Below are 25,518 nucleotides of genomic sequence, written 5' to 3'. Positions count from 1 at the left end.
TTTTTAGATCAGTATTTCTAAGGACTTTTGGATCGGATTGTCAGACCTCATTGACCTCTAGCTATTGTTTGTTTATTAATTCAGAAAAAGATAGTGTAGGAGAGACTTAAAACCTTACTGTAACAGGGTTTTCTTGCTTGAGTTGATACAGTAGTTAACTACTTTCTCCTTTGTCATGTTGGATCACTTCAATTGTACAATGAAGGCCAAACCTGAACTTATTCTCTTGATCATGTGGGAGACTGTATAACAATGGTTTTAGATCTTTCCATTCTTGTGAAGTAATTTTTCATAGTTGAGCTTATCTAATAATATATTTATTTGCATAAATTCAGTGAAGATGTTTGTGTTTTATATTGACCAAGATGGTATTTGGAATGATAATTGGCCAACCTTGTAGATCATTTTTGTGTGACACAGAGAGAGAGTGTATCTGAAGTATATAGAGTAGGGCTGCAACAAGGTCAGGTTGGGTCGGGCTTTATTAAACCCTAGCCCAATCCTGAATCCCCTTAATTAGGCCCAAACCTGACCTGACCCGGCCCTAACTTAGGGCCTGAAAAATCCAATTATGACCAGCACTCAGAGTCGGGCCAAGCTGATCCTGATTGGCCCTGATTATGGGGAGGGGGAGGGGGAAGGGAGATGCATGGGCTGGATTGAGCCGGGGAGAAAATTATCAATTTTATGTAAAATAACATTATAATAAAATGTATTATGTCATTTATTATCTTCATATATAATATATTATATAACAAAATATGGGTGACATTTAAAATTTATAATATATATATTATTCAATATATATTTTATAGTATAACTTAAACAGGGTCGGGCGGGTCATTCTTCGAAACTGATACAAGAATTCAAGACATACATAACAATATATTTGTGAAATGCGCAACAGCTAAAAAAGAATATTAGATGGGTGCTAATCTTAATGTATTCAAGTTCATTACTTCTAATGGAAACTACCATGTAAATCGAGTTGCTCTATAGTTTATAGTAATACATTGCTAGTTACCGAAAATATTTCATTTGTGATCTCATCCAAGGATTTGTGAGGCTTTTGATATAAAACTTACCAAATGGAAGAAAGTAAAATAAAATGCAAATGAGTACACACTGAATTTTTACTCTCAAAATTTGTTAGTAGCTAATGATCCAAGGTCAAGTTAACATACCAGAAACCAACAGCCGGCCTTATGTGTTGTAGTTCATAAGGCAAAGGAGGGGCCGAGGGGGTAAGGCTGCATATATTTGCCTCTTTCAAGCCATGTAGTAGCAGGAGCCTGGTGCATTGGGCCGTTTACTCTTGCTTGGTTTATGTTTTTACGGAAGGTCAATATCAATATATGAATTTTGTTTTGCTTGGTTGTATAGTGTCTAAATTCTCTGGTGGATAGAAAGTAAACTTATTCATTAACACGTATTGGACGCAAGGTGTCAGAATTACAAACAGCAGACAACCAAATAGTGGAAATGGACCAAGAAGTCTTACGCACTAAGGAAATCACCCTCCGGACCAAGGAGTCAGCTACGTTTTTATTCTCCCAATTGAACTGATTACTAACGGGGTAAATTGTAAATACTAAATCTGTTGCCATTTTTTCTCAAATCCCTCGAATGGCGTCTCATCCTCAATGCGTGTGGATCCCACACAGACTTAAGACTTGAGAATTCTTTTATTAGAGTCATTGTTAGTCTATGTGGTTATGCATTTTTTTCTCCCTCTTGAAGGCATCTCATCATCAAATACTTACTCCCAAGTCAACAATATTCACCAAATTTCTACTTTATTGAATTGAATTCAACAAACTTATCAAAGCGGACAAAATTGAAGAGACTTAATTCCCATCTCGATCTTTCTCAGCAACATTCAAATCTTTACGTGTTCTTTGGGATGTATCTGATCAGAGTCATGAGTCAGTAGCCGCGATATTCATTCTCTATTTGAACACTTGGGCTACCATGAACCTCATCACTCCTGTCCTAGTAGCAGTAGCAGTAGTAGTAGTAGTGCCTTCCAACTCCTGCAAGAGTAAAGAAGAGAAACCCAGATGCATATGGCCATGGTACACCTGCTGCTGCTGCTTGGATTCTTATTTATCTTTAGTTTTTACTGTAATCCTTCCCTTTGCTGCCCATATGAACAGAAACAAGCCCTCCTTCAATTCAAAACCAGTCTGAGTAGACAGACTTCTGGGAATTCTTCCACTGATAACGTATACCTTTATGACCTACGGTCATGGAATTCTAGTTCGGATTGTTGTCTCTGGGTCGGGGTAACCTGCGATTCACGGCATATGATCGGTCTTGATCTCTCCTTTTTTATATCCCTTGGAGATACTCCCCCCGTGAGTTCAGAGGTCTTGAAGCCACTCTTTAGCATTAGAAGCTTGATGAAACTCGTCGTCTCCCAAATTGGAATTGTTGGAGAAATTCCTTCTGATGGCTTTGCTAATTTCACTAATTTGGTTTATCTTGACATGAGGTATAATTTCTTCAATGGCTCCATTCCTCATTTGTTTCATCTCACAAGTCTCCAATACCTTGATCTGAGCGGCAATCTCTTTGAAGGGACCCTAAGTAGTGAAGTGGGTGCACTTCAGAAGTTGAAGACATTGAACTTGGATGGGAACCTTCTCCATCAACAGATCCCAGCCGAGATCGGGAACCTCACTCGTCTTCAACAATTGACGCTTTCCAATAACAAGTTCTCCGGTAGAATCCCTTCCACAGTCTTGAATTTGAAGGACCTGGCAATCTTGGACTTGAACAACAATTCTTTGTCAATGGAGATTCCGGCTGGGATTGGTGAGATGTCCAATCTATCTACTTTGGATTTGAGTAGAAACAAATTGATCGGTGGAATTCCATTATCCGTACAGAAATTAAGCAAGTTGGAAATGCTCTGGTTGGGGAACAACCTATTGTCTGGAGTAATCCCTCTGTGGTTGTTCCATATCAAGACTCTCCATTACCTGAATCTTGGTGGAAACAACCTCACTTGGAACAACACTAGTGTGGAGTTAGCTCCCAAATGCAAGCTATCTCAGTTATCTCTAAGTTCTTGCCGCGTAGCTGGACGAATCCCTGATTGGCTTGCCACACAAAAGAGCCTCGAGTTGTTGGACTTGAGTGAGAATGAGCTTGAAGGAACTTTCCCCCAATGGCTCGTTGAAATGGATGACCTTGAAATTTTAATTCTTAGCGGTAACAAGCTCGTAGGTTCATTACCACCTCCTCTGTTTCAGTCAAAAACCCTATTAACGCTGGCTCTTTCGAGGAACAATTTCTCCGGTGAACTGCCCGAGAACATTGGGAATGCTACTGCCCTTGAGATACTCACATTGAGTAACAACAGCTTTACAGGTTCAATTCCTCAATCCATCACAAACATGTATTATCTAACGCTGTTGGATTTGTCGCACAACAACTTCTTCGGCAGTAGCTTCCCAATTTTCCCAGACGTTTCGCTTCAATTCGTTGATTTGTCTTCCAACGAATTCACAGGTGAGGTCCCACTGACCGCCTTTGGGGGGAATACATGGGTACTCGCATTGGGACAGAACAAGTTCTCAGGCCCCTTACCTAATAACCTCACACACTTGGGCGAGCTAGTACACCTTGATCTCCAGAGCAACACTATCACAGGAGAATTGCCAGAGTCTCTCTCACAGATCTCCACCCTTGAGGTTCTGAATCTTCATAACAACTCTATCGGAGGCTCGATCCCTGAGGCACTATCCAATCTTAGAAGCCTTCGTATCTTGGACCTCTCCAGCAACAACCTTGTTGGGAGCATTCCCACAAAGATGGGAGATCTTATTGGAATGGTGGTAAAGGCCAATTATACCGACTATTCGTACCTATCCCCGAGGGGGGTACGTTGACATTTTTCTGGGTTGGCAAAAATATGAAGAGTTGAATGTGAATTGGAAGAAATCAGTGCAAGGTCTGTCTAGCCTCAGCCTTGATATCTATTGCTTACTGGACTTGTCGGAGAACCAATTATCTGGCGAAATCCCTGAGTCCATTGGTGAGCTTAAAGGACTAAAGTCTCTAAACTTCTCCTATAACCAGCTCACAGGAATGATTCCAAATAGTTTAGGTGAGCTAGACAGCACAGAGACGCTGGACTTATCACACAACAAGCTTTCTGGTGTAATACCACCCTCATTTGCAAAGCTCCAACAGCTTACAGTATTGGACCTGAGCAACAATAAGCTGGAAGGTCCAATTCCAAGGGGTAGTCAAATGGACACCATGGCCGATCCAAATTCTTATGCCAACAACAGTGGATTGTGTGGGATACAAATCAAGGTGTCGTGTCCAATTCCTCCACCAGAATATGAACATTCACCGAAGAACCCACAACAAAGAAAGAGTGAGGAGGAGAAATGGTTTGTGTTGGAAGGTGCTGGAATTGGTTTCTCGATTGGATTTGTCTCAACAATAGGAACCATCTATGCTGCTGGGTATTTTGATCGTCCAACACCCCGGTGCCACCGTAGCTATAGACGTCGCCACCAAGTTTAAGCTTCTATCACGAAACGTTGTGATCACATCCCCCACTTCTATCACTCTTTTGCCTATGGGCCAACTTTCTTCCATGTGTGGAAATTGGAAAACGAAAACTAATTAACAGGTTAGTAGGATTAATGCAAGACTTTTTTAAGGATGATCGAAGATATCTATTATCTTCTGCCATGTAGTCCCAAACTACAAATTGAGAAAATAAAACCATGTATGAAAAATATTGTCTTGTAGCAGCTAGGATTGAATATTTGACAGTAAAACTAGTTCTCATCAAATACGGTGGCAGTACTATAATAATAAATAATAAAAAAAAGGTTGTTGTACTGGTATTGCTAGTTTTGTGCTCATATTGAATTGCTTTTGCTATCATATATTTAGGTTGCTGGATGAAGTCAAAATCTTCTTTATAATGGTAATTTGGTATTCTCATCAAGATAGGTATGTGATGAGGGACAGCTCCTCTCTGGTCACTTGAAAGCATTGGTGAAACAACACAGAGAGAGGAGTCACAGGGGTCCAGCGAGTCTGACATTCCTTCTCCTCCCTTCAATCTTATAAGCTTTGCTTTAGCTTGTAAGATCAACCACAGAAGACTGATTACCAATTCATTGTGCCCCTTGTTAACTTTTAGTAGACAGAGTTTCCCTTGACACACGGTGAAGACAGAACTTGTTAATCCATGGGATTTAACCCTTAATTGCACTGAGAAAGAGTATTTCAAATCTAATAGAATTGAAACTATTAGAATATTGCAACATTGGTTTCCTTTGAACCATTAGATCCAAGTTGGGACTTGGGAACCTAATAGTAATCACTACCGAGTTCAGTTTAAAACTTCCAAGCTTCATTCACTAAGTTAACTAGGAGAAAGAAAATTACTTAACTGACATTACTCAAACCAACTAACAGGTTTTCAAAGAAAAATATGATGCACTATTATTTCTCTTCCTAGAATGTTTCTTGAAATTTTCTGCAGTGATTGATTTTTCAACAAGATTCACGTATGCATGCTGACATTAGAATAAAAATTTTTATTGGTTTTGAAATTATTTTCAAACATGGACATGGGAAAAAAATTCAGTCTATCCACAATCTTTGTTGTAACCTCAAATCTTCACTTCTTCAGAGATCTCATCATTTGTTGATGATGCAACCAAAGCTTGTTTGATGACAGGGGGTGGGTGCTCAATAGTCTCTTGAACCAGGGAGATTCTTGAATGTGATTCTTCTGCTTCTTCAAGCCTTGCTTCACTCTCATTTCAAATTCTTCTAACATAATTTGCCCTGTATATTTAGAATCCATATTTGCGTAGCATATAAAGATTGATTTCTAGAGCATAAATCTGGAATCCATATTTGGAAGCTGCAGTTGCTGGAGCTGTTACCTCCAGTTCCTCATTGCGATTTGTCAGGAAGTCTAGCTTAGTGTACGTTGTCCACAACAGGAACTTCTTTGATGACAGGGGGTAGGTGTTTGCTCAATTGCTATCCTCGCTGCTTCTTTTTCTCTGATAATTGCGGCATGAGCATCATCTACTTGCCCTTGGATTTCATGCAAAGCATTTTGCAGTTTTATAATTTCTTATGCGGCCTTCGCTTCTTTAAGATCAATCAAGTCATTATGAATCAAGAAAACAACTGATCATATATACCAAATCAACTGAAAGAGACCATTAATGTCACTTAAGTTTGCCTGGCCTCCATCAAGGTGTCTTGTACACAAACACCATCTTGGCCAGTGTAAAATACAAAGCCTGATAATACTCAACCAAGTCATCATGAATTAAGAACCTCTGGATTCAGCATTCATATTTATTACGGATGACTTAGACTGAGGCCAAACAAACTCTGATATATTATTACAACTAAGCCATACAGCAGGTGTGAAGACTCGAAGACTCATATCATATCTGACAATTAGTCTACAAAATTAAGTTGGATGAACAAAGTGATAAAGATAGTAAGTACCCTCATATGCTTTTCAAAATCTAGTCGCTATGTTAGCTCTTCAACCCGTTTCTTTTTCTATCTTATCCTTAGCTTCTTTAAGTGCGTCTGTCTCTAGAAGTCTGCATTAATGGAAAATGTCAACTGTTCTCTGAGCTTTGTTAAACGGTTTCTTCTCTACATGATCACGAGGTTTTGGTTAGTTATGGAAGCCCATTGAAACTTATGACATTGGAAAGATATACTTTGACAACAATCTCTCTTCTTTCTTTTTTTTTTCGTTCTTCAGTAACAACCCCAAAATCAATACAAAGCCTAAAAATATATATATAAAATCTGAAATCTTTGTTTTTCATTATAACCCTAAAACACTAAAACCCTAAACCTGTTAATTAGTTTTCATTTTTCAACCCCCACCCCCACCCCAAAAAAAAAGAAAGAAAAAGATGGTTCTGGTACTGATAGTGTTGGGCCCATTTTAAACACTTTTGCCATTAGATTTAGATTGCTGCACAAATTAAAAAAATATTTTTTTTATAATTGATTGGAAGCATTGGTGAAACAATACAGAGTGAGGAGCAACCCCCCCCCCCCCCTCCCCCTCCTCTTTTGTTTCATTGGTACTTTCAAGTGATTGAAGAGATCTCTGCTACTGACATCGCAACCGATCAACTAGTTTTTGCAGTCATTTGAACAAATAAGAAAAATTTCATTAGCAGTAATAGAAAGAAGGATGTTAGATTCCTTGAAGAAGACATAATGGAGCAAATATTTGGAGGAACATACAATATTTTTAGGCCATTTGAAACAGTGTTTAGTTTTTTGTGTTTTACTATTTCATTATTGTAAAGTAATTGCCGATTACGAAAATAGCAGAGGTTTAGATACAAACGCTGGAAAGTTATATTTGTATGAAAATGGGCCAAGTTCATTTTGACCCAGTTTCCACTTGTGTAAAGTGTGAAGACAAAAAGGCTTAGCCAGCAATTTAGGGGCAAAGGCTGTTGCAGTTCATGAAAATTTTGCTGCCGGCCTACTTGTAGGCTGTTGCTAATATTTGGAACACAAATAATTCACAAAGCATCTCCAATGCCGTTTTTAAACATTGGGTACCTCAATTCTCCTTCTCTTAAACACTGGATACATTTCATTATCTCTACATGTGGAGACTCAGAGAGTCTTATTCTTCCAAGAGCCAGAATTCTTCTCTCGATGGGGCCGGGGTGCCAGAAAGCAAGAAAATAAATTCTCCAACTAAACTTATCAAAGGTGACAAAGTTGGGGAGACTTCCCAACTTATGTGCTCTATGGGATGTATCATAGAGTCAACAGTCAATAGCCGCCTAATTCATCTCTATTTCAACTCAACACTTGGGCTACTAATTAAGAAGGAACCACTTCATCATCACTCCTGTCTACCTGCTAGAGTAGTAAAGAAAAGAAACCCAAAATGCAAATGGCCATAGTACACTTGCTGCTGCTCGGTTTCGTACTCATCTTTAGCTTCTCCTGTAAACCTTCATTTTGCTGCCCATATGATCAGAAACAAGCCCTCCTTCAGTTCAAATCTATTTTTGGAAAGCCCTTTGGGAATTCTTCCTCCTCCGACAATGCAGTCCTTTATGGCCTGGAGTCCTGGAATTCTAGTTCGGATTGTTGTAGCTGGAACAGGGTAACCTGCAGTTCACGCTCACGTTCACGGCCTGTGATCAGTCTTGATCTCTCCTCTCTTACCTTTATACTTTTTGAGACTCCTTTTACTTCAGATGTCTTGAAGCCACTTTTTCGCATAAAAAGCTTGATGACACTCAACATCTCCTACAGTAGTATTTATGGAGAAATTCTTTCAGATGGCCTTGCCAACCTCACTAACTTGGTTAATCTTGATATGTCGGCGAATTGCTTCAATGGCTCCATTCCTTCTCATTTATTCCATTTGTCAAGTCTCCAATTCCTTAATCTGAGCTAAAATCTCTTTGAAGGGACCCTAAGTAGTGAAGTGGGTGCAATTCAGAACTTGAAGACATTAAACTTGGATGGGAACCTTCTCCATGGAAAGATCCCATCTGAGATCGGTAACCTCACTCGTCTTCAGCAATTGATACTTCGAAAAAACAAGTTCTCCGGTGGAGTCCCATCCACGGTCTTGAATTTGAAGGGCCTGGAAGTGTTGAACTTGCAGAAGAATTCTTTGTCAATGGAGATTCCGGCTGGGATAGGTGAGTTGTCCAACCTATCAACTCTGTCCTTGAACATGAACAGATTGGTTGGTGGAATTCCATCAACCATACAGAAATTAAGCAAGTTGAAAACACTTCAGCTGGACAATAACCTGCTGTCTGGAGTGATCCCACCGTGGCTGTTCGATATCAAAAGCCTCGAGAACCTGGGTCTTGGTGGAAACAACCTCACTTGGTACAACACTGTGAAGATAGCTCCCAACTGCATGTTATCTTCATTATCTCTAAAGTCTTGCCGACTTGCTGGAAGCATCCCTGATTGGCTTGCCACACAAAAGAGCCTCATTTTCTTGGACTTGAGTGAGAATGAGATTGAAGGAACCATCCCTCAATGGCTCCCAGAAATTGATCTTCAATTTATAATTCTTTCCAATAACAAGCTCGTTGGGTCCTTACCACCTTGTCTGTTTCAGTTGCTAAATCTATTAGGGCTGGACCTTTCGAGGAACAATTTGTCCGGTGAACTGCCAAAGAACATTGGGAATGCTACCGCCCTCAGGATACTCAAATTGGGTAACAACAGGTTTACAGGGTCAGTGCCTGAATCCATCACAAATATTGGTTCTTTAATGCTGTTGGATTTGTCGCGCAACAAATTATCCGGGAGTAGCTTTTCCATTTTTCGAAATCCCTCTGCTTCATTCATTGATTTGTCTTCCAATGAATTCACAGGTGAAGTCCCACTGACCGCCTTGGGGCAGAATGCATCGATACTTGCATTGGGGCAGAACAAGTTCTCAGGCCCCTTGCCTAAGAACCTCACAAACTTGACCCAGTTAGAACACCTTGATCTCCAGAGCAACAATATCACAGGAGAATTACCAGTCTCTCTCTCACAACTTTTCAACCTACAGGTTCTTAATCTTCGAAACAACTCTATTAGAGGTTCAATCCCTAAGGCACTATCCAGTCTTAGTAGCCTTCGTATATTGGACCTCTCCAGCAACAATCTTGTTGGGAGCATTCCCTCAGAGTTTGGAAATCTTATAGGAATGGTTGAAAAGACCAATTATATGGAATTCACATCCACAATCTCGGTAGACGACATTAGTATGGGTTGGAAGACATTCGAAGAGTTGATTGTGAATTGGAAGAAATCAGTGCAAGGTCTGTCTAGCCTCAATCTTGATATCTATTGCTTGATGGACTTGTCAATGAACCAGTTGTCTGGCGAAATCCCTGATTCCATTGGTGAGCTTAAAGGATTAAAGTCTCTAAGCTTCTCCTATAACCAACTCACAGGAATGATTCCAAAGAGTTTGGGTGACCTAGAGAGCACAGAGATGCTGGACTTATCACACAACAAGCTTTCAGGCGAAATACCACCCTCATTTGCAAAGCTCCAACAGCTTACAGTATTGGACTTGAGCAACAATAAGTTGAAAGGTCCAATTCCAAGGGGTAGGCAAATGGACACCATGGACAATCCAAGTTACTATGCCAACAACAGTGGCTTGTGTGGAATGCAAATCAAGGTGCCATGTTCAATTTCCCCGCCAGAATATGAACATGAACATTTGCCAAAGAAGAATTCTCAGCAAAGAAAGAGTGAGGAGGAGAAATGGTTTGTGTTGGAAGGTGCTGGAATTGGTTTCTCAATTGGGTTTGTCTCAACAATAGTAACCATCTATGTTGCAGGGTATTTTGACCACTCGACACCCCGACGCCACCATGGCTATAGATGTCGTCGCCAAGGTTAAGGATCTGTCACGAAACATTGTGATCACATCTCAATTCTATCACTGTAATGAAAATCTTACTCTCTGCATTGCAATATGAAATGGAACTTAGAATTTTGATGAAGGTGTAGGGTGGATCAATACTGGATAGGTTGATATCGAGAAAGGATCTTTATAGCTCATCTATAGTAAAGGAACAAAAGTTGGGACTGTTTTCCATTCCTCTTTCTGAGAATTTCCCTAGTTTACTGTTTTCATCATTCTTAGTAGAATTAATTCCCAATACACATACACATACACAATCTCTAATCTCAGTAATAATGACCAAAGTCAAGAGTTTCCTCAGTCTCATATAATTTCTATGTAATGTCATCATAGTATTCCACAATGGTACCTCAAGTGAAAATCACACTAGACTACTGGTGGTGGGACTGCAAGTGCAAGGTAGTAAATCAAAATATTATTGTATGTTAGTATGCTATCCTTTCCCCACCACCGAATTCCTCTCTTTTTGACACATCTTACTTACTAAACCTCTGTCCTCTTGCAATATTGTCTTTTTTTTTTTTTTTGATCTTCTTCTATTGGTTTTTTTTATTATAAAGCAGTCTTCTGAAAGTGTTGTTATAGCTAGAAAGTTGATCAAATAAATTTACTCCTTAAATTGATGATTTATTAACTAACAAGGATCTATATATATATAAAGGGATTTTCTTATTGACACCCCTCAAGGTGTCAAATTATTTGTAACTTTACTTTTTTGCTCTTTTGGTAAGATACATTTTTTTCAATGAGACTAATAATGTCATTTCACATGAATACTCATAGAACAATGACACCTTTTAATAAGGAAGACATAATGATATGTCACTGTCAACTTATTTTTGAAAACCATTTGGGGAGGGTTACAATGCATCAAATAGGGGGAATTTGGTCATTCCGACTTCCATTATAAGAGAGGGGTATGACCGTGCCCTTTTGAGAATAAGACAAGGGACAATTAAAAGCTGTCAAGTTTTAAATACACCTATGGAGGTGTCATTTGGAACGTCCAGTAGGCAAATGGACACCATGAAAGTTCCAAATTACTATGCCAACAACCGTGGGTTGTGTGGGATGAAAATCAAGGTGTTGTGTCCAAGTTTTCCACCGGAACATGAACATGAATATCCACCAAAGAAGAATTCGTAGCAAAGAAAGAGTGAAGAGGAGAAATTGTTAGTGTTGGAAGGTGCTGAAATTGGGTTCTCGGTTGGGTTTGTCTCAACAATTGGAGCCATCTATACTGCTGGATACTCTGATCGCCCAACACTCCGGTACTGCCGTGGCTATGGATGTCACTGCAAAGATTAAGGATTTGTTACCGACTTTGTGATCACATCCCAATTCAGTCACTATTTTTTCATATTGGACCTGCTTTCTTCCCTTGATAGAACTTGGAAAACAAAAACTTACCGGGTTTTGTAGGATTGCAAGACTTTTCTAAGTAAGAAGCATATCTCTTATCTCCTGCCATGTATTGAATTATATTATATGGCAGTGTACTGTACTGTATGTATTGTAGTAGCAAGGATTGAATATTGATAGTAAGATTAGCTCTCATCAAATAAGGTGGAGGCACTATTTCATCCAAAAAAAATAAGAAGATAGTGGTTCTGATAGTGCTAGTGCTGGGCCCATAAAGAACACTTTAGCCATTATATTTAGGTTGCTGCACAAATTCAAAATGCTTTTTATAATGATGCTTTCGCATTCCACCAAATGTTTGGTGGTAGCACATTTTATCAAGATAAACCCCCCCTCTGTTTTGTTTCATTGGTACTTTCAAGTGATTGAAGAGATCTCTGCTACTGTCACAACCGATCAACTTGTTTTTGCATTCATTTGAACAAAGAAAAATCCATTAGCAGTAATAGAGAAGGATGTTAGATTCCTTGAAGACATAATGGAGCAAATATTAGGACGAACATACAATATTTTAGGCCATTGAAAGAGTGTTTAGTTTTTTGTGTTTTACTAATTCATTGTAAAGTAATTGCCGATTATGAAAATAGCAGAGGTTTAGGTACAAACGGTTGAAAGTTAAAACAGTGGGGCTGGGGCACATGTGTAGTATGCTAGACTTATAGCAAATGGCTCTCCAGCCATTTGTTCAAGCTTCATTAACCATTAGCAATCCATATTCGGCCATTGGGAAACTATACAGAGAGAGGTAAGTTTTGTACAAACATATAAACAAATCTAACACAACCATACATATTGTAGTGTTAAGATTCTCTGAGCTTTGCTAAACGGTTTCTTCTCCATATGAACATGAGATTTTGGTCGGTTATCAAAACCCACTGAAATTTTGGACCTTGGAAAGACATTCAGTAACAACAATCTCTCTTCTTCTGTATTTTTTCATCCTTTAGTTACAATTCCAAAATCAATATAAAGCCTAAAAAAAAATCTGAAATCATGGTTTTCAGTACAACAATCAACCCTCAAATGAACAATTACAATGGCACAACTAAGAACCAAAAAAGCTGAGTAAACCCACCAAATAAAAAACAACCAGAGATGACTAAGAATAAGACTATACAATTTACATTGTGAACACAACTCACTCACCCATGGTTAGGGGTAAAGAAAGAATAATAAATTACAATACAAATACTGTTTCACCTGTATGAATATGGGGAAAATGAATGGTAATGAGAATCTTAATCTGTGCGTTGTAACAGGAAATGGAACTCAGAATTCTGACGGAGGAGCAAGGGTGGATCAATATTGGATAGGCTGACGTCGGGAAAGGATCTTGATAGCTCGTCTGGAGAGAAAGGAACGCTGGTATTTGGCCCAAAAAAACATTGCACTATTTTAGATATTCTCTTCTAAATACAACAACATCAAGCAAGAAAGAATTCTTTTTGTTGTGAGATGTATAGGGGGATTGATTACCTTGAATCAACATCAAGCAAGAAAGAATTATTTGGCATGTTACTTGACTCTTCTGTCATCAATGCTCTCATCTTGCCAATTACCTGGAACACCCAGAAGCGAAAATTTTAGAACAAGGTTCTAGTTTGGAATTTCTCACTCGGATAATTAATTTAAGAATTCCGGATGCAAGAATCTAGGGGTTTTAAGGCATCGGGTTCTGTTCTCATGAAAAAGGAAATGATGGTAGTTGGTGATTGTTGAGTTATTGGCTGCTTTCTATATGTGACAAAAATAAAAGGAGAAAAGGTATAGAGCATATTTTCTTTTTATCTCCTGGAGTCTCAAACATTCTGATACAAATGGAGAAGCATGGTGAAGATACTGAATCAAGTAGGTGGATAAAAACTTCATTATAATGACTTACATCTGGAGATAGCCCTTGGGATCCATATTTGTCGTCCCAGAACATCGTTCCAATGCGATATATTTGTGGAATGCTCAACACCTGAAAAAAAAATAAGATGGGTGTAAATCTTAATGTATTCACGTTCATTACTTCCAATGGAACTGCTATGTAAATCAAGCTTATCTATAGTTCTAGTAGGACCACTTAATGCATAGCAAGTTACCGGACAGATTTCATTTGTGATCTCATCCAAGGATTTGTGAGGCTTTTGATGTGAAACCTGCCAAAGGGAAGAAAAATAAATGCAAGTCCGTAAATAAGTAAATCTTTACTCTCAAAAATTAGTTAGTAGTTAATCATTCAGGATTAAGTTAACGTACCAGAAACCCAACAGCCTGCCTTATGTGCTGTAGTTCATCCCATGAGGATCCAGCAAACTGCAACACATCCAAAAATTTTAATTCTTTTGTAACACCCCACCCCTCACACACACACACAAATTTTGGTCCTGGCAAACTCATACCTGGACTGTTGCTTTGGAGCACCACTGCTCCAATTCTTGCAGGCCAGCTTTTACATATTCTCCATTGCTAAATGAACAGCATTCACGGCGGAGCAATAAACTGAAGAAAGAAACCATAAATTTGTGCCATTTAAACAGATTAAAAAATATAAATATCACACGCTTGGGCTATTTCTAGTTGCTTTTGCATGTCTAAATCACTATACAAAAGATCTTCTATACATAGACATTGGAGAAACTACAAACCTGTTAAAAAGCTGCACATTTATGAAGGAGAACACCTGACTGAAAGTCTTCCTTGTGATTATGTCAGGGACCTGCTCATCTCAAAAAATAATTACAAAGTGGTTAGGAGTCCCCTTTTGAAACCATCTGTAAAGTAGTATATGAATGAAGAATTCTACGTACATAATTCTCACACATTGTAGCTAAGGCATGATCCAGGCTTCCTACAATGCTTTGCCAGTGTATGCTTGATGCTTGTTGTTTTGCAACTATATTTGATTGAGTATTTTTGGAGGATCCTCTTATTGATCTGGCTCTTGCTGATCTTGGTGCCTGTAGTTGCAGTTGAGAATTTAGTCCTAGGTATATTCAGTCCTTTTCAATTTATATATTCATGCTTATACAAATGCTTACTTGTATGCACAGGTTCAAGAGTGGACTGATCTCTTTCTTCAAACTGTCACGGATCATCCCATATATTTTCTCAACACATGCAGTTAGATGTTGCTTAAACAGGAGGGCAGGGTATTTAGCTTCAACTCGAGATTGGAAATCTGGTTTGCCTACCATTCCACTGTATCCACTTGAAATTCCCATGCCTGAGGGGGATGAACGAAGGCCCTGAAATAAGAAGTTTATACCATCTTAAATTTGCTATTCATTAATTTCTTGTACTAAAGAAATGAATTTGAAAATAGCACTAGAGAACTTTTACTTGTGCCATTCTACCAAACAGAGTCGTGGGTGAGGTCCGAGCACGCTCTGAAGCTTTTTTTGGTGTGTTGCTTGCCTTGAGCGTATTTTGTACAAGAAACAAAAGTGTCGAAGTTGTTGAGAGCCAATAGGCAAGATCACTGATGTTTTCCTGATTCTGCAGGGAATTATACAGGAAACCACTCCCATGTGTCAAACCCAGTTCATCAGTCAAAATAGATATCTTCTATTTGATCAATTAATGCAGAATATCGATAACATATTCAATAGGCTCGTAATAAGGGAAAGTACTACCTCGATAGATGACCGGATTGCATGAATTATCCGATCAAATATGTTTGTCTTGTCTGCTTCAAATGATCTCCACTGTAGAAGTGCCTTATAGACAATACATGCAGCAGCAGGTCTGTTCTTGTCAAACCGTTTATCTTCCATGAGGCACTTTATCAGCGTGTCATGGTTTTCCTGGTTACAAGAGGGGAAAAAAGAATCCAATGCATGAGATTAATTGTTTGATATGTTCTAATTCATGTAAAGATTCCCTACATGTGGGTTTGAATGCATACATGTTGCCTGTCTGTTAGAGATTTTTGTTTACTTAGGGCAGTTGGGGGAGGCACCGGCTCCTGAAAACAAATTTACTCATTGTAAATAAATTGCAAGATAATTGAGCTTCTCATCAGTAACTATCCTTTTACTCTGGAGAAAATTCATCTAATAGTGATACATATACCTTTATCGTCTTGTGCTCTTCCATCTTCTGATATCCATTTTCAAGAATCTGCAACATGATAAAGTCAGCCATTGAAATAAATATCAAGCATAGTACGTCTTATGATAAAAGACAGATGGACCATGACTGCACCTTAGTGCCCTCTGGTTGCATCTGTTCAGGAGCAACTATTTGCTGCACAGTAACCGGTGCCTGATGGCGGAGCAGGTCATTTTCTGATTCCAACTTTGCAATCTTGTCCTTGAGGCTGGATAGAATTGAAACTATTAGAATATTGCAACATTGGCTCTCTTTGAACCATAAGATCCAAGTTGGGACTTGGGAACCTTATTGTAATCACTACCGAGTTTAGCTTAAACCTTCCAAGTTTCAATAACTAAGTTAACTACATGAAAGAAAATTACTGAACTGACATGACTCAATCCAACTTAGAGGTTTTCAAAGAAAAAGATGATGCACTGTTATTTCTCTTCCTAGCACCTTTCTTGAAATTTTCTGCAGTAATTGATTTTTCAAGCAGATTAAAGTACGTTGACATCAGAATAAAAATTTTTCCTGGTTTCGGAATACTGTTTTCAAACATGGACATGTGAAAGAAATTCAGTCTATCTACAATCTTTGTAGTAATCTCACATGTTCACTTCTTCAGAGAGCTCATCATTTGTTGATGCAACCAAAGCCTGTTGACGTAGAACCTGATTCTCAGATTCCAAGTTGGACAAGTTCAATTCTAGTCTGAAGTAAGGCAAACATAAGAACAAGTTAAAAATGTACATGGAACATAAAAGATTCAATTTGAGTAGGAATTTAGAGATGCTTAGTTAAGTACCGTTCAATAGTCTCTTGAAGCTGGGAGATTCTGGAATGTGATTCTTCTCCTTCTTCAAACCTTGCTTCACTCTCCTCCTTGACCTTAGCATACTTAATTTCAAATTCTTCAAACCTCTCCTTCAACTCTCTTAATTCACCCTGTATATTTGGAATCCATATTTGAATGAATATAAAAGATTGATTTCTAGAGCTTAGAAGCTGCAGTTGCTGGGCTGTTAGCCTGTTACCTCCAGTTCCTCGTTGCGATTAGTCAGGAAGTCTAGCTTAGTATTGTCTACAACAGGAACTTCTTTGATTACAGGAGGTGCTTGTTCAATAGCTATCCTCGCTGCTTCTTTTTCCCTGATAATTGCAGCATGAGCATCATCTAACTGCCCTTTTATTTCATGCAAAGCAGATTGCAGCTTTGTAATTTCTTGTGCCTTTGCTTCTTCAAGGTCAATCTACAAGAAAACAACTGATCATTTACCAAATCAACTGAAGGAGACCATTGTCATCTAAGTATTCCCTCCCATCAAGGTGTCTTGTGCTCCTAGTATTATGAATTGAGAACCACTGGATTCAGCACTCACATATATTACAGACGACTTACACTGAGACTAAACAAACTCTGCTTATATTACTACTAAACCATAATAAGTGTCCCCACGAATACTGGAAGACCCATATCATATCATATCTGACAAGTCTCTAAAACATCAAGTTGGCTGAACAAAATGAAAAAGATGGTACCCTCATATGCTTTTCAATATCTAGTCGCCATGTGAGCTCTTCAACCCGTTTTTCCAGCTTATCCTTAGCTTCTTTAAGCGCTCCTGTGTCTCTAGCAGCCTGCATTGGAAAATGACCCAGTACAACTGTTTACATACCCATAACATTTTCTTTATATTTTCCTATAAATTAAAAGAAATATTTTCTTTAGATAACCATCACAAAAAAATTGGCAGTTAAAATATGGCTTAGGATTTTCCTCAAAGCAAAGTACGAGTTATTGGTGCATTTAAACAGAGCTCACCATTCTGAGTTTTCTAAGCTCCTTCCTTCCTGCCCTTCCTCTCCAGAGACACTGAAGCGTAAGAGTGGCCTTCTGTTTCTGCTTATAAGCAGAAAACGCTTGGAATCTACGCCATCGAGTCTGTAAGGAACAAGTATCAATAACTAAATGATTTGGCTTATTATCTTTCCTATAATTTTTGTCATTCATTCTTTGAATTTTATTTTTCACAAATCAAATAAAGAAATCCCTGGTAGAGAATGTTACTACCTGAATAACTATTGCAGCCTTGGTTCTCCTTCTGTGCCTAAATTCTTTATGAGCTGCCATTGCACGCATCCCAGTTTGAATAATTATTGCTGATGCTCGTAGCTCTGTGAAAGATTTTCTGGCTGCATGAGCACGTGCATGCTTCTGTATACGGATTGAAGCATCTTCTCTTCTCATATATTCATATAGTTTGCGTGCAAGCCGTCCTGTATGATGCAGCACGAAATAGAAGTCAGCTCATAGTTCTCCTCATGATGATTGTTTCCTTTCATTTGACATTGTAAAATATAAAATATTTAAAATGTGAAACCTCTCCATAGCTTCTGCCAACGAATTGTAGCGCGTCGTACAGCAATGAACTCCCTTCGAGTGAGATATGTTTGGATTTGCCTCTGGATGCGTCTTGCAGCATTAGCCAAGATTTCAATTCTTCGGGCATCCAGTTCAGCCATCTGCCCAGCTCTAAGAAACACCTTTGTCTTCCCAATCTGAGATAGAGAATTAGTGTTGATGATCAATTAAATCTTCTTCTTTCCTGGGAATATTGGATAAGGTCCCACGCTTTGTTATTATATGTCAAATTTCATCTTATAAGTATACCTGGTAGCCCTTCAATCCCATTCTATCACAAAGAGCTGCACAACCTTTTTTGTCATCAGATCTGTGACAGGGTAGTAAAAAAAAAAAAAAGGTGATATATCAGAATCAAGCTACAAGCATCCAAGCTGAAAGGGATGCTACTAGATCTAATCAATTGTTATACCCATCTAAAACATCCGAAGCTAGCATTCCAAACCGATCGAGGAATTCATCAAATGTTCTCTTAGTTGGATACCCAGCACAACTTATTCTAATAGCCTCTAGCACACCCTGCCAGTGCCAACAAGAAAGAACTTTGTTAGTCGTAAAAACTATTTTGAGATGTCTTTACATTGGGTTGTATTTTTGAATTAAGGACCTTACCCCACACCTCAACTGGTTTAGGACGTTGAAGTTCTCAAATATTCCAGGTTTTAGAACAGTGTTGGGCTTCACGCATCTGATGTAATGTGGCTCCGTAGTGCTCAGAGTTTCCATTAAAGCTTGCAGTTGTTGCTGGAGCAATGTTGAAGTAAGAAAGGAAATTAGAGACCAAGAGGTCTAAGAATTTATGTTTATGTTTTTAATCTGTGGATTCTTATTCACCTTGAAGCGGGTACCGATTGAAGAGAATTTGGATTGCTTTGAAGTTTCCTCAGGTAAAGGGGGGAAGAGATTTGCTACAAAATGGCACCTGGAGGCATCTAATAGAGCTTGATGTTCCGCTACAACATAATCCTTGTTTTTGTCTAGGAATGAATCAGCTTGGTAGGTAACCTGTTCAATAAACTCGTTATAAGGAGGATATATTATAACAAGGAAATTTGACAATAAAATTTTAATTATAGAATTTACTTACATCTCCAGCATAATGATTGATGGTGAAATCTGTTCGAGCAAGCTTAGGCTTGCTAAAGCGCTTGTGGCTTTTGTATGTCTGGTACATCTTTTGTGCAAATGTCTCATGGGTTGACTTAGGAAACATACTGCACATGAATTAAATTAATAATCACCAAGTTTTCTTATTACTGTTATGTTTTATACTATTTTATCATTTTAGGTGGGGGTGAAGAGAGAATGGTCCAAGAAGAAGGGATAGAAGCCTATGGAGGTTTCTGAGAATTTGCCAGTGTAGCAGTAAATTAGATCATTTATGACCAGAACCATTAGGATATAATGTGCACCCATCTGAACGAAGGGTTTATAAATTTCAGTTTGGTGGCTGGTTCATTGCCGTTTGAAGTGAAGAAAATGCATACCATGCTTCATCAAGGAGAGCGATTATTCCTCCAGGTTTCTGCATACAGGCAGAATGTCAGTACTCCAACAACTCTTTCATTTTTCCCACCTTATTTTTTTATGGGTCTATGGAATTTGACATAGAATATTAATAGTTGTACATGAAATAGGCTAAAACAAACCAAATACCTTTTCTATAAGATCCAACACATCTTGGTTATCTACAAATTCTACATAACTCCAGTCAATCTCTTCCCTTGTGTACTCTTCTTGCTCCATTTTAAATACATGCTGTGAGATGTATATGCTTATCAGTGATCAATAGCTGTGTAATGAAAGCATAATTTTGGTAGTGTAACCTGTATTGAGAAGTGTAGGGTGGTCATACTTGATTAAAATGCTGTTGCAACTTCTCATTGGTGAAGTTGATGCATAACTGCTCAAAACTGCCAGACAACATTTACCATCAGATCTAACAGACAGTCAAACAAAAACTTAAGTAGCCATTTTTCAAACCACCTGAGACACATCACACTACCTATTGACTTTGAAGCTTTCAAACCCATAGATGTCGAGGACTCCAATTATGTTCACTGCATTAGGGTCTTGACCAATTGAACTGTTGATTTTATCCACAATCCTGCCATGGTTCCGGAAAATGAGAATGGGAATGTAGAGGAATTATTACAGCCCTTATTTTATCAAGTAATTATACCAGATCAGATTGGACTAGAAAATGCAATGAACTGACATGGTAATGCTTAGCATCGAAAATATCAAACAAAATTTACTCCTTTCCTCATAGTAATTTGTGGATTCATCTTAGAAGTAAGAGGGGATGACAAAACTAAATTGTTAACTATTTATTTACCTTAAGTTCTAATGGGTGCAAAGAGAAAAAGAGAGAAAGAAGGAAATAAAAAATTATTAAGAAAAATAAAAAGAGCCAAGCCCCTCTATTTTCTTCAATTATAAGGCCTGCGCTGCACCACTACTGAAAAATCAGACACTTGATTTTACACCCCCCCCCCCCCCCCCCCCAAAAAAAAAAAAAAAGACCATAGTTTGTAAGCAGTCAAATTTTCATGGTTATTTCAGTTTAGGGCCAACTCAACTCAGTGAAACTTTTCACTTAGGTTCAGTAGTTTCTTTTTCTCATAGTGGTTAATTTCACTTTAATAGTTTCAATTTAAAAGGTATGCTGCTTCATGATTTAAGGAGTTCAAGCACGGCTGAATTTTACAAATTGTTGTACTGGATTGTTCATGCTATCATCCTTGAGTCTAATTGATCTTGCAAGAGTTAACTTTGTAAAGGCAGAAGTTATTGCACTAACCAGTCAAATAATCTTGAGTAGACAGTCTTCGCCAAGGCGTCACGGTTTAATGCTGCTGAAGCTGGATCAAGAGGTTTTGTAATGTTACCATCAGGAGTAACTATTACACGCTTACAAAGTGAATCTTCAAGGGCCTTCTCATCACACCTGGATAGAAGTGATTAAGTTATATCAACAGAGACACAAGATGGAGCATTCTGCATTGAATTAGTTGAGAGTTCATCATGGTCCAAAGATAAAGATTCACACATTAGAAGCTCTGCAGCTGTTTGAAGATGGTACAGTGATTTATCATCTTTCAATTTGGAAGAATCAACTTCATTCCCTCTCACGAATTCAATGTTCCCAAGATGAAGGATTGCAGCTACAACACGGAATATCGCATCCTATATGAGAAAAAGTCTACAATGTCAATGTAGATGGAATACATACATTTTATATAAGGGTAGGGAAGAGAGAGACTTAAGCACATCACCTGTTCTTCCTGGCTGATTCCAACAACATCCATGGCATGTCTAGTCTCCAGATATTCCTGGGCATCATTCACATTTGCTACTTCATAACAGTTTGTTTGGTTTAGGTAGTGGAATGTTCTTGGGTCTGCCAACTTGTATTTCTTGGCATCCTGGGAAGGGAGCTCTGTTAGCTGATAAACTGACTCCATAATCTTATCATATTGTTAGGCTGTTTATAACTCCGGAGCTAATTTATGATTAAGTCAGGACACATGTTACCTCTGGTGGTGCTGCACAGAGCATGTAAAAGCAATGGTAGTTCCTCTCCGGGTCATTCACCTGACAAACACGGGACCGTTCCAGAAGATACGTACGGATAGCAGCTCCAGAGATCTTCCCTTGTTTGTCGAATTGGATCTCAACAAATTTACCGAAACGACTGCCACTCACAATCCCTCAGTTCAAGTACATTGGCTTGCAGTTTTAGAAACAGAGTAAAGTGCATATGAATTTTTTACCTGGAGTTATTGTTCTTTACAGTTTTGGCGTTCCCGAATGCTTCCAAGACAGGGTTGGACTGAAAAAAATAGTGGACACAGAACTCATCAAGCTTCTGCATGGAAACCTCCTAATGTAGATATAACGAGAACCCAATCTCACCTCTAAAACTTGTTGCTCAACTGTTCTTCCTTCAGTTCCTGATCTGCCCCCCATGAATGCGAGATATCTCATGAGCATCTTTGTTGTTTCTGTTTTACCTGCCCCACTCTCTCCACTTACCAAGATGGATTGGTTTCCTTGGTCATTGATCATTGCCCTGATATGTAGAAGAAAAGAAACCAACCATATATATTAAACCATGAGTTTTCCCAGTTGATGGTTTCACCCAAATATCAATGGAATACCTGTAACAAGCATCTGCTACAGCAAAAAGATGGGGACTGAGTTCTCCAAAAGTAGCTCCTTTGTATTGCTCCATCATGTGGACATCATACAGGTGTGGCAACCTCCGGAAAGGGTTAACTGCAATTAAAATGCTTCCTGTGTAGGTCTGAATTTCCAGAATTCTAATTAGATTGATACTGTCCACATAATTGTTTAACTGGGAAGTTGGAACATCAACTGATTAAACAGTCTCTACTAGTAGCTATACTCACATATATCTCATTGAGAGCAAAGCGAGAAGCCAGATTTTGCAGAACTCCTGGTTCATGTAGGTAAGCTAATTTGGTCATGTCATCGACTCCAGCTGGAGGTGCTTCTGTGTCTTTTGGATAAATGCTGGACAATTTGGCAATAATCTAAAATACAAAATAGAAGCATAATTTAATTAATATCCTCAGAGTATCAAAAATTTCCAACACCATTTCATGGGTACCTCTGTCGACAAAAGCAGAATTTCAGGTAAACAACTCAGCTGTTCAACTAATTATTGTTTGGCAGTTTGATAAAGTCATTCAAATACAGCTGCACAGCAAAACAGGAGCCGTGTAGCCGACCCATTAGTTGGGGTAAAGTTTTGCTTAGCTGAGTTGAGATTGAACAAGTTATTGAGTTCATCAGCAAAACAGATCCTTTCCTTATTGGAAACCCAAAAGACCAGAGAAACCTATTTATGGGCATCTAAGCATTCCATATCTGATTAGTGAACATGTTATTTCTGGAACTGTAAGGATTTAAATTGGATGTATTGTATGTTGAAGCTGCACCATGAAACAATTGGAAAATTAGAATTTAGTGGGAACTACAGTGGTGAAATGAGGGAACACTGTAGCTTACCGTTTTTCCATCTGCGGTGACTATGGTGGCATCGTTGCCTTTGATTTCTATCACTTCTCCATCAATCCATGCTTCAACCCGATCCTCTGCCCACACATGGGATCCGACGACGATGTTAACTGGAGTTCCCTGCACCAACAAAACACCATAAAAGGATATAATTGACGTTCCTTACAAAGGAAGAATCAATTGAATCAAAATAAAGTTCAGAACTTTCAGATAAGGATCCGTTGAATCATCATCATCAACATCCCTGGGAAACTTACCATAATTGAAGAGTTATCTGATGATCATCGAACTTTCGATTCAGACAAAGTGAGAGAAGAAAGCAGAAGCAGCAGGAAGAGTTGAGATGAGAACAGCAGAGTTTATAAAGAGTGTAATGGAGTGGTGGATTGCAGAGATTAATGATATAGAAATAAAAATAAGGAGAGAATGTGAAAAGGGAGAGGAGAAATGTAGGGAGAGGAGGGTAAGATGGTGATGGTCTTTGCTACTCAAAAAGCTTCTTAAAAAAAAAAAAAAAAGCAGAGCAGCCACCCCCTTCTCCTCCCTCAAGTTTCTTGCGGTCTTGCCCGCCAACCTTTTTTGTTTTGTTTTTTTTTTTTTTTTTTAAGGAGGGGAGGGGGGTTATTCCACGTAGGATGATGACTGGGCATCCACTTTAGATGTGTCGGTCGGACGGTCAGTTGGTCGGTCCTGTCACAAATGGGTGGACCAGTCGTTTACGTAATGTTGACCCGTTCATGCGACAAATTACGTGTGCTTTTGTGCTAATCTCCTTATCAGAGCCGTCTGCTCAAATGGGACCGGGTCTTTTCTACGGTGTATATTGTTGTTTACTGTAAGATTGCAAGGTCTCGGCTGTACTGTACAAATTTAGGGTTTTAATAAGTAAGCTTTATTCTTTAATTGAATAGATTAATACTTTATTAGAATAGAAAATTTACAAAAAGCTGAATCCTCTAATTACTTTACTCAAAATTTGTTGTGTTTTATTTGAACAACTTTTGATTATTAAAGTGTTAAACAGGCCAATTAGATTAAAAGATGGTAAAGTCACTGTCTCGTGGAATGTGAATTTACTAAAGTATCCTTTCTTGTAAGACAATAATGCCCATGTTAAGTACCTTAAATTCCAAAGAAAAATACTTAGTTATCATCGATAACATTGGGTAGAGCGATTACTAATTCACAATAGTTGGAATGTTGGAATATGACTCGAGTTGAATATTATTTCATTAAAAAAAAAAAACATCTCTGAATATTTGGTCAAACACATGTGGGAGATTATAAACGATGGCTAAGGATCAAGGATTTTAAATTTGGAATCGGATATCACATTAGTCTATGTCGATTTTTTGATCCGGATAGAATTGATCTTAAATACCCAAGATCAGCTGCTCCAAAGTGATCGAAATTGGTTTCGGTCACAACTGATTTCGATCCAAATGATTTAAATCGACCAATTTTGATCAATCCTATTCTGATCTTTAAAACCATGCTAAGGATCTTTCATGGCCATGTAGTTTATCCATGAATGGGGAATAGTTTGAATTCATCTAGCTAGCTTGCTTAATTTGATTCTCAAATCAATAATATAAATTTTTAGATATTAACGTATTTTGTTAATATATATATTTATGTAAGAATAATATGTAATATAATATATAATTAAATGATGATGTAGATAATATGTTCACAAGATTTTACAGAGCTTCTTTTTTTCGTAAGGTACGTTGACCATAAGAATGATAACATGATAACATAACACAATGAAGTGTAGTTTGGTAGGTTTTCAAACTTTGAGGGTATGTTGTACAAATCACCATCTAGCCATGTATCAAATTTCAAACAAATAATGTTTTTGTCGAATATTAAATTAAAAAATGGTTGGAATTGTTTTCACAAAAATTGAATAAATGAAGATACAAAGGGTTGAATCCTATATATATCATGTGGGTTATTTTATTGAGAATGGTCATTTCATTTGACATGTTGTAAAAAATTATCAAATTTACTTTGTATTGTTCTTGAAGGAACTTTTAAGGGAGTAGACATTTTTCTTCCCAAAAAATAAAAAAAAAAAAGAAGAGAGAAG

General features: G+C 38.2%; 3 protein-coding genes across 4 annotated transcripts; 2 read left to right on the top strand and 1 right to left on the bottom strand.

Moving 5' to 3' along the window:
- The first annotated feature begins 2,306 nt into the window (after window positions 1-2,306).
- LOC122642201 (receptor-like protein 46) lies at window positions 2,307-4,548 on the top strand. The gene is made up of 2 exons (XM_043835630.1): window positions 2,307-3,768; window positions 3,884-4,548. The coding sequence occupies exons 1-2, from the start codon at window positions 2,307-2,309 to the stop codon at window positions 4,540-4,542; spliced, it is 2,121 nt and encodes a 706-aa protein (XP_043691565.1). The 3' UTR covers window positions 4,543-4,548.
- Window positions 4,549-7,913: 3,365 nt separating this feature from the next.
- Window positions 7,914-10,429, top strand: LOC122642200 (receptor-like protein 46). Its single transcript, XM_043835629.1, has 3 exons — window positions 7,914-9,056; window positions 9,400-9,406; window positions 9,787-10,429. The coding sequence occupies exons 1-3, from the start codon at window positions 8,687-8,689 to the stop codon at window positions 10,427-10,429; spliced, it is 1,020 nt and encodes a 339-aa protein (XP_043691564.1). The 5' UTR covers window positions 7,914-8,686.
- A 2,262-nt stretch (window positions 10,430-12,691) lies between these two features.
- On the bottom strand, window positions 12,692-23,840 carry LOC122642004 (myosin-12). Of its 2 annotated transcripts, none has more exons than XM_043835377.1 (42): window positions 23,684-23,840; window positions 23,418-23,546; window positions 22,796-22,939; window positions 22,544-22,689; window positions 22,299-22,455; window positions 22,157-22,215; window positions 21,918-22,077; window positions 21,659-21,808; window positions 21,433-21,569; window positions 21,184-21,330; window positions 20,386-20,487; window positions 20,236-20,293; window positions 20,037-20,138; window positions 19,868-19,905; window positions 19,468-19,594; window positions 19,215-19,385; window positions 18,993-19,124; window positions 18,793-18,899; window positions 18,630-18,690; window positions 18,340-18,517; window positions 18,030-18,235; window positions 17,781-17,900; window positions 17,498-17,596; window positions 16,993-17,208; window positions 16,764-16,903; window positions 16,568-16,669; window positions 16,067-16,181; window positions 15,935-15,982; window positions 15,768-15,827; window positions 15,496-15,666; window positions 15,203-15,358; window positions 14,902-15,108; window positions 14,671-14,820; window positions 14,509-14,579; window positions 14,263-14,362; window positions 14,120-14,176; window positions 13,963-14,022; window positions 13,758-13,838; window positions 13,352-13,434; window positions 13,102-13,237; window positions 12,883-12,953; window positions 12,692-12,791 (listed from the first exon to the last, which is right to left on the bottom strand). In XM_043835377.1, exons 1-40 carry the CDS (start codon window positions 23,684-23,686, stop codon window positions 13,114-13,116), a joined length of 4,674 nt encoding a protein of 1,557 aa, XP_043691312.1. In that variant the 5' UTR covers window positions 23,687-23,840; the 3' UTR covers window positions 12,692-12,791; window positions 12,883-12,953; window positions 13,102-13,113. The 2 variants fall into 2 exon arrangements, with proteins under 2 accessions (XP_043691312.1, XP_043691313.1); XM_043835378.1 differs by having other exon boundaries at window positions 13,963-14,019.
- Window positions 23,841-25,518: the final 1,678 nt, after the last annotated feature.

The sequence above is a fragment of the Telopea speciosissima genome, chromosome 10 (assembly GCF_018873765.1).
Source record: "Telopea speciosissima isolate NSW1024214 ecotype Mountain lineage chromosome 10, Tspe_v1, whole genome shotgun sequence".
NCBI classification, from domain to species: Eukaryota; Viridiplantae; Streptophyta; class Magnoliopsida; order Proteales; family Proteaceae; genus Telopea; species Telopea speciosissima.
Note: the sequence above shows the minus strand (reverse complement) of the source record. Positions and strands in the feature narration are given on the sequence as shown.

What these genes read in the sequence shown, in the direction of transcription:
- LOC122642200 (XM_043835629.1), top strand. Translation starts at nt 8,687, where the DNA reads ATGGAGATTCCGGCTGGGATAGGTGAGTTGTCCAACCTATCAACTCTG.
- LOC122642201 (XM_043835630.1), top strand. Translation starts at nt 2,307, where the DNA reads ATGATCGGTCTTGATCTCTCCTTTTTTATATCCCTTGGAGATACTCCC. An exon ending in ATCCAATCTTAGAAGCCTTC is followed by an intron (nt 3,769 to 3,883) that starts GTATCTTGGACC and finishes CCTATCCCCGAG; the next exon opens with GGGGGTACGTTGACATTTTT.
- LOC122642004 (XM_043835377.1), bottom strand. An exon ending in ACAGCTGCAGAGCTTCTAAT is followed by an intron (nt 21,331 to 21,432) that starts GTGTGAATCTTT and finishes ACTTCTATCCAG; the next exon opens with GTGTGATGAGAAGGCCCTTG. An exon ending in CCCAAGGGCTATCTCCAGAT is followed by an intron (nt 13,435 to 13,757) that starts GTAAGTCATTAT and finishes TGGGTGTTCCAG; the next exon opens with GTAATTGGCAAGATGAGAGC.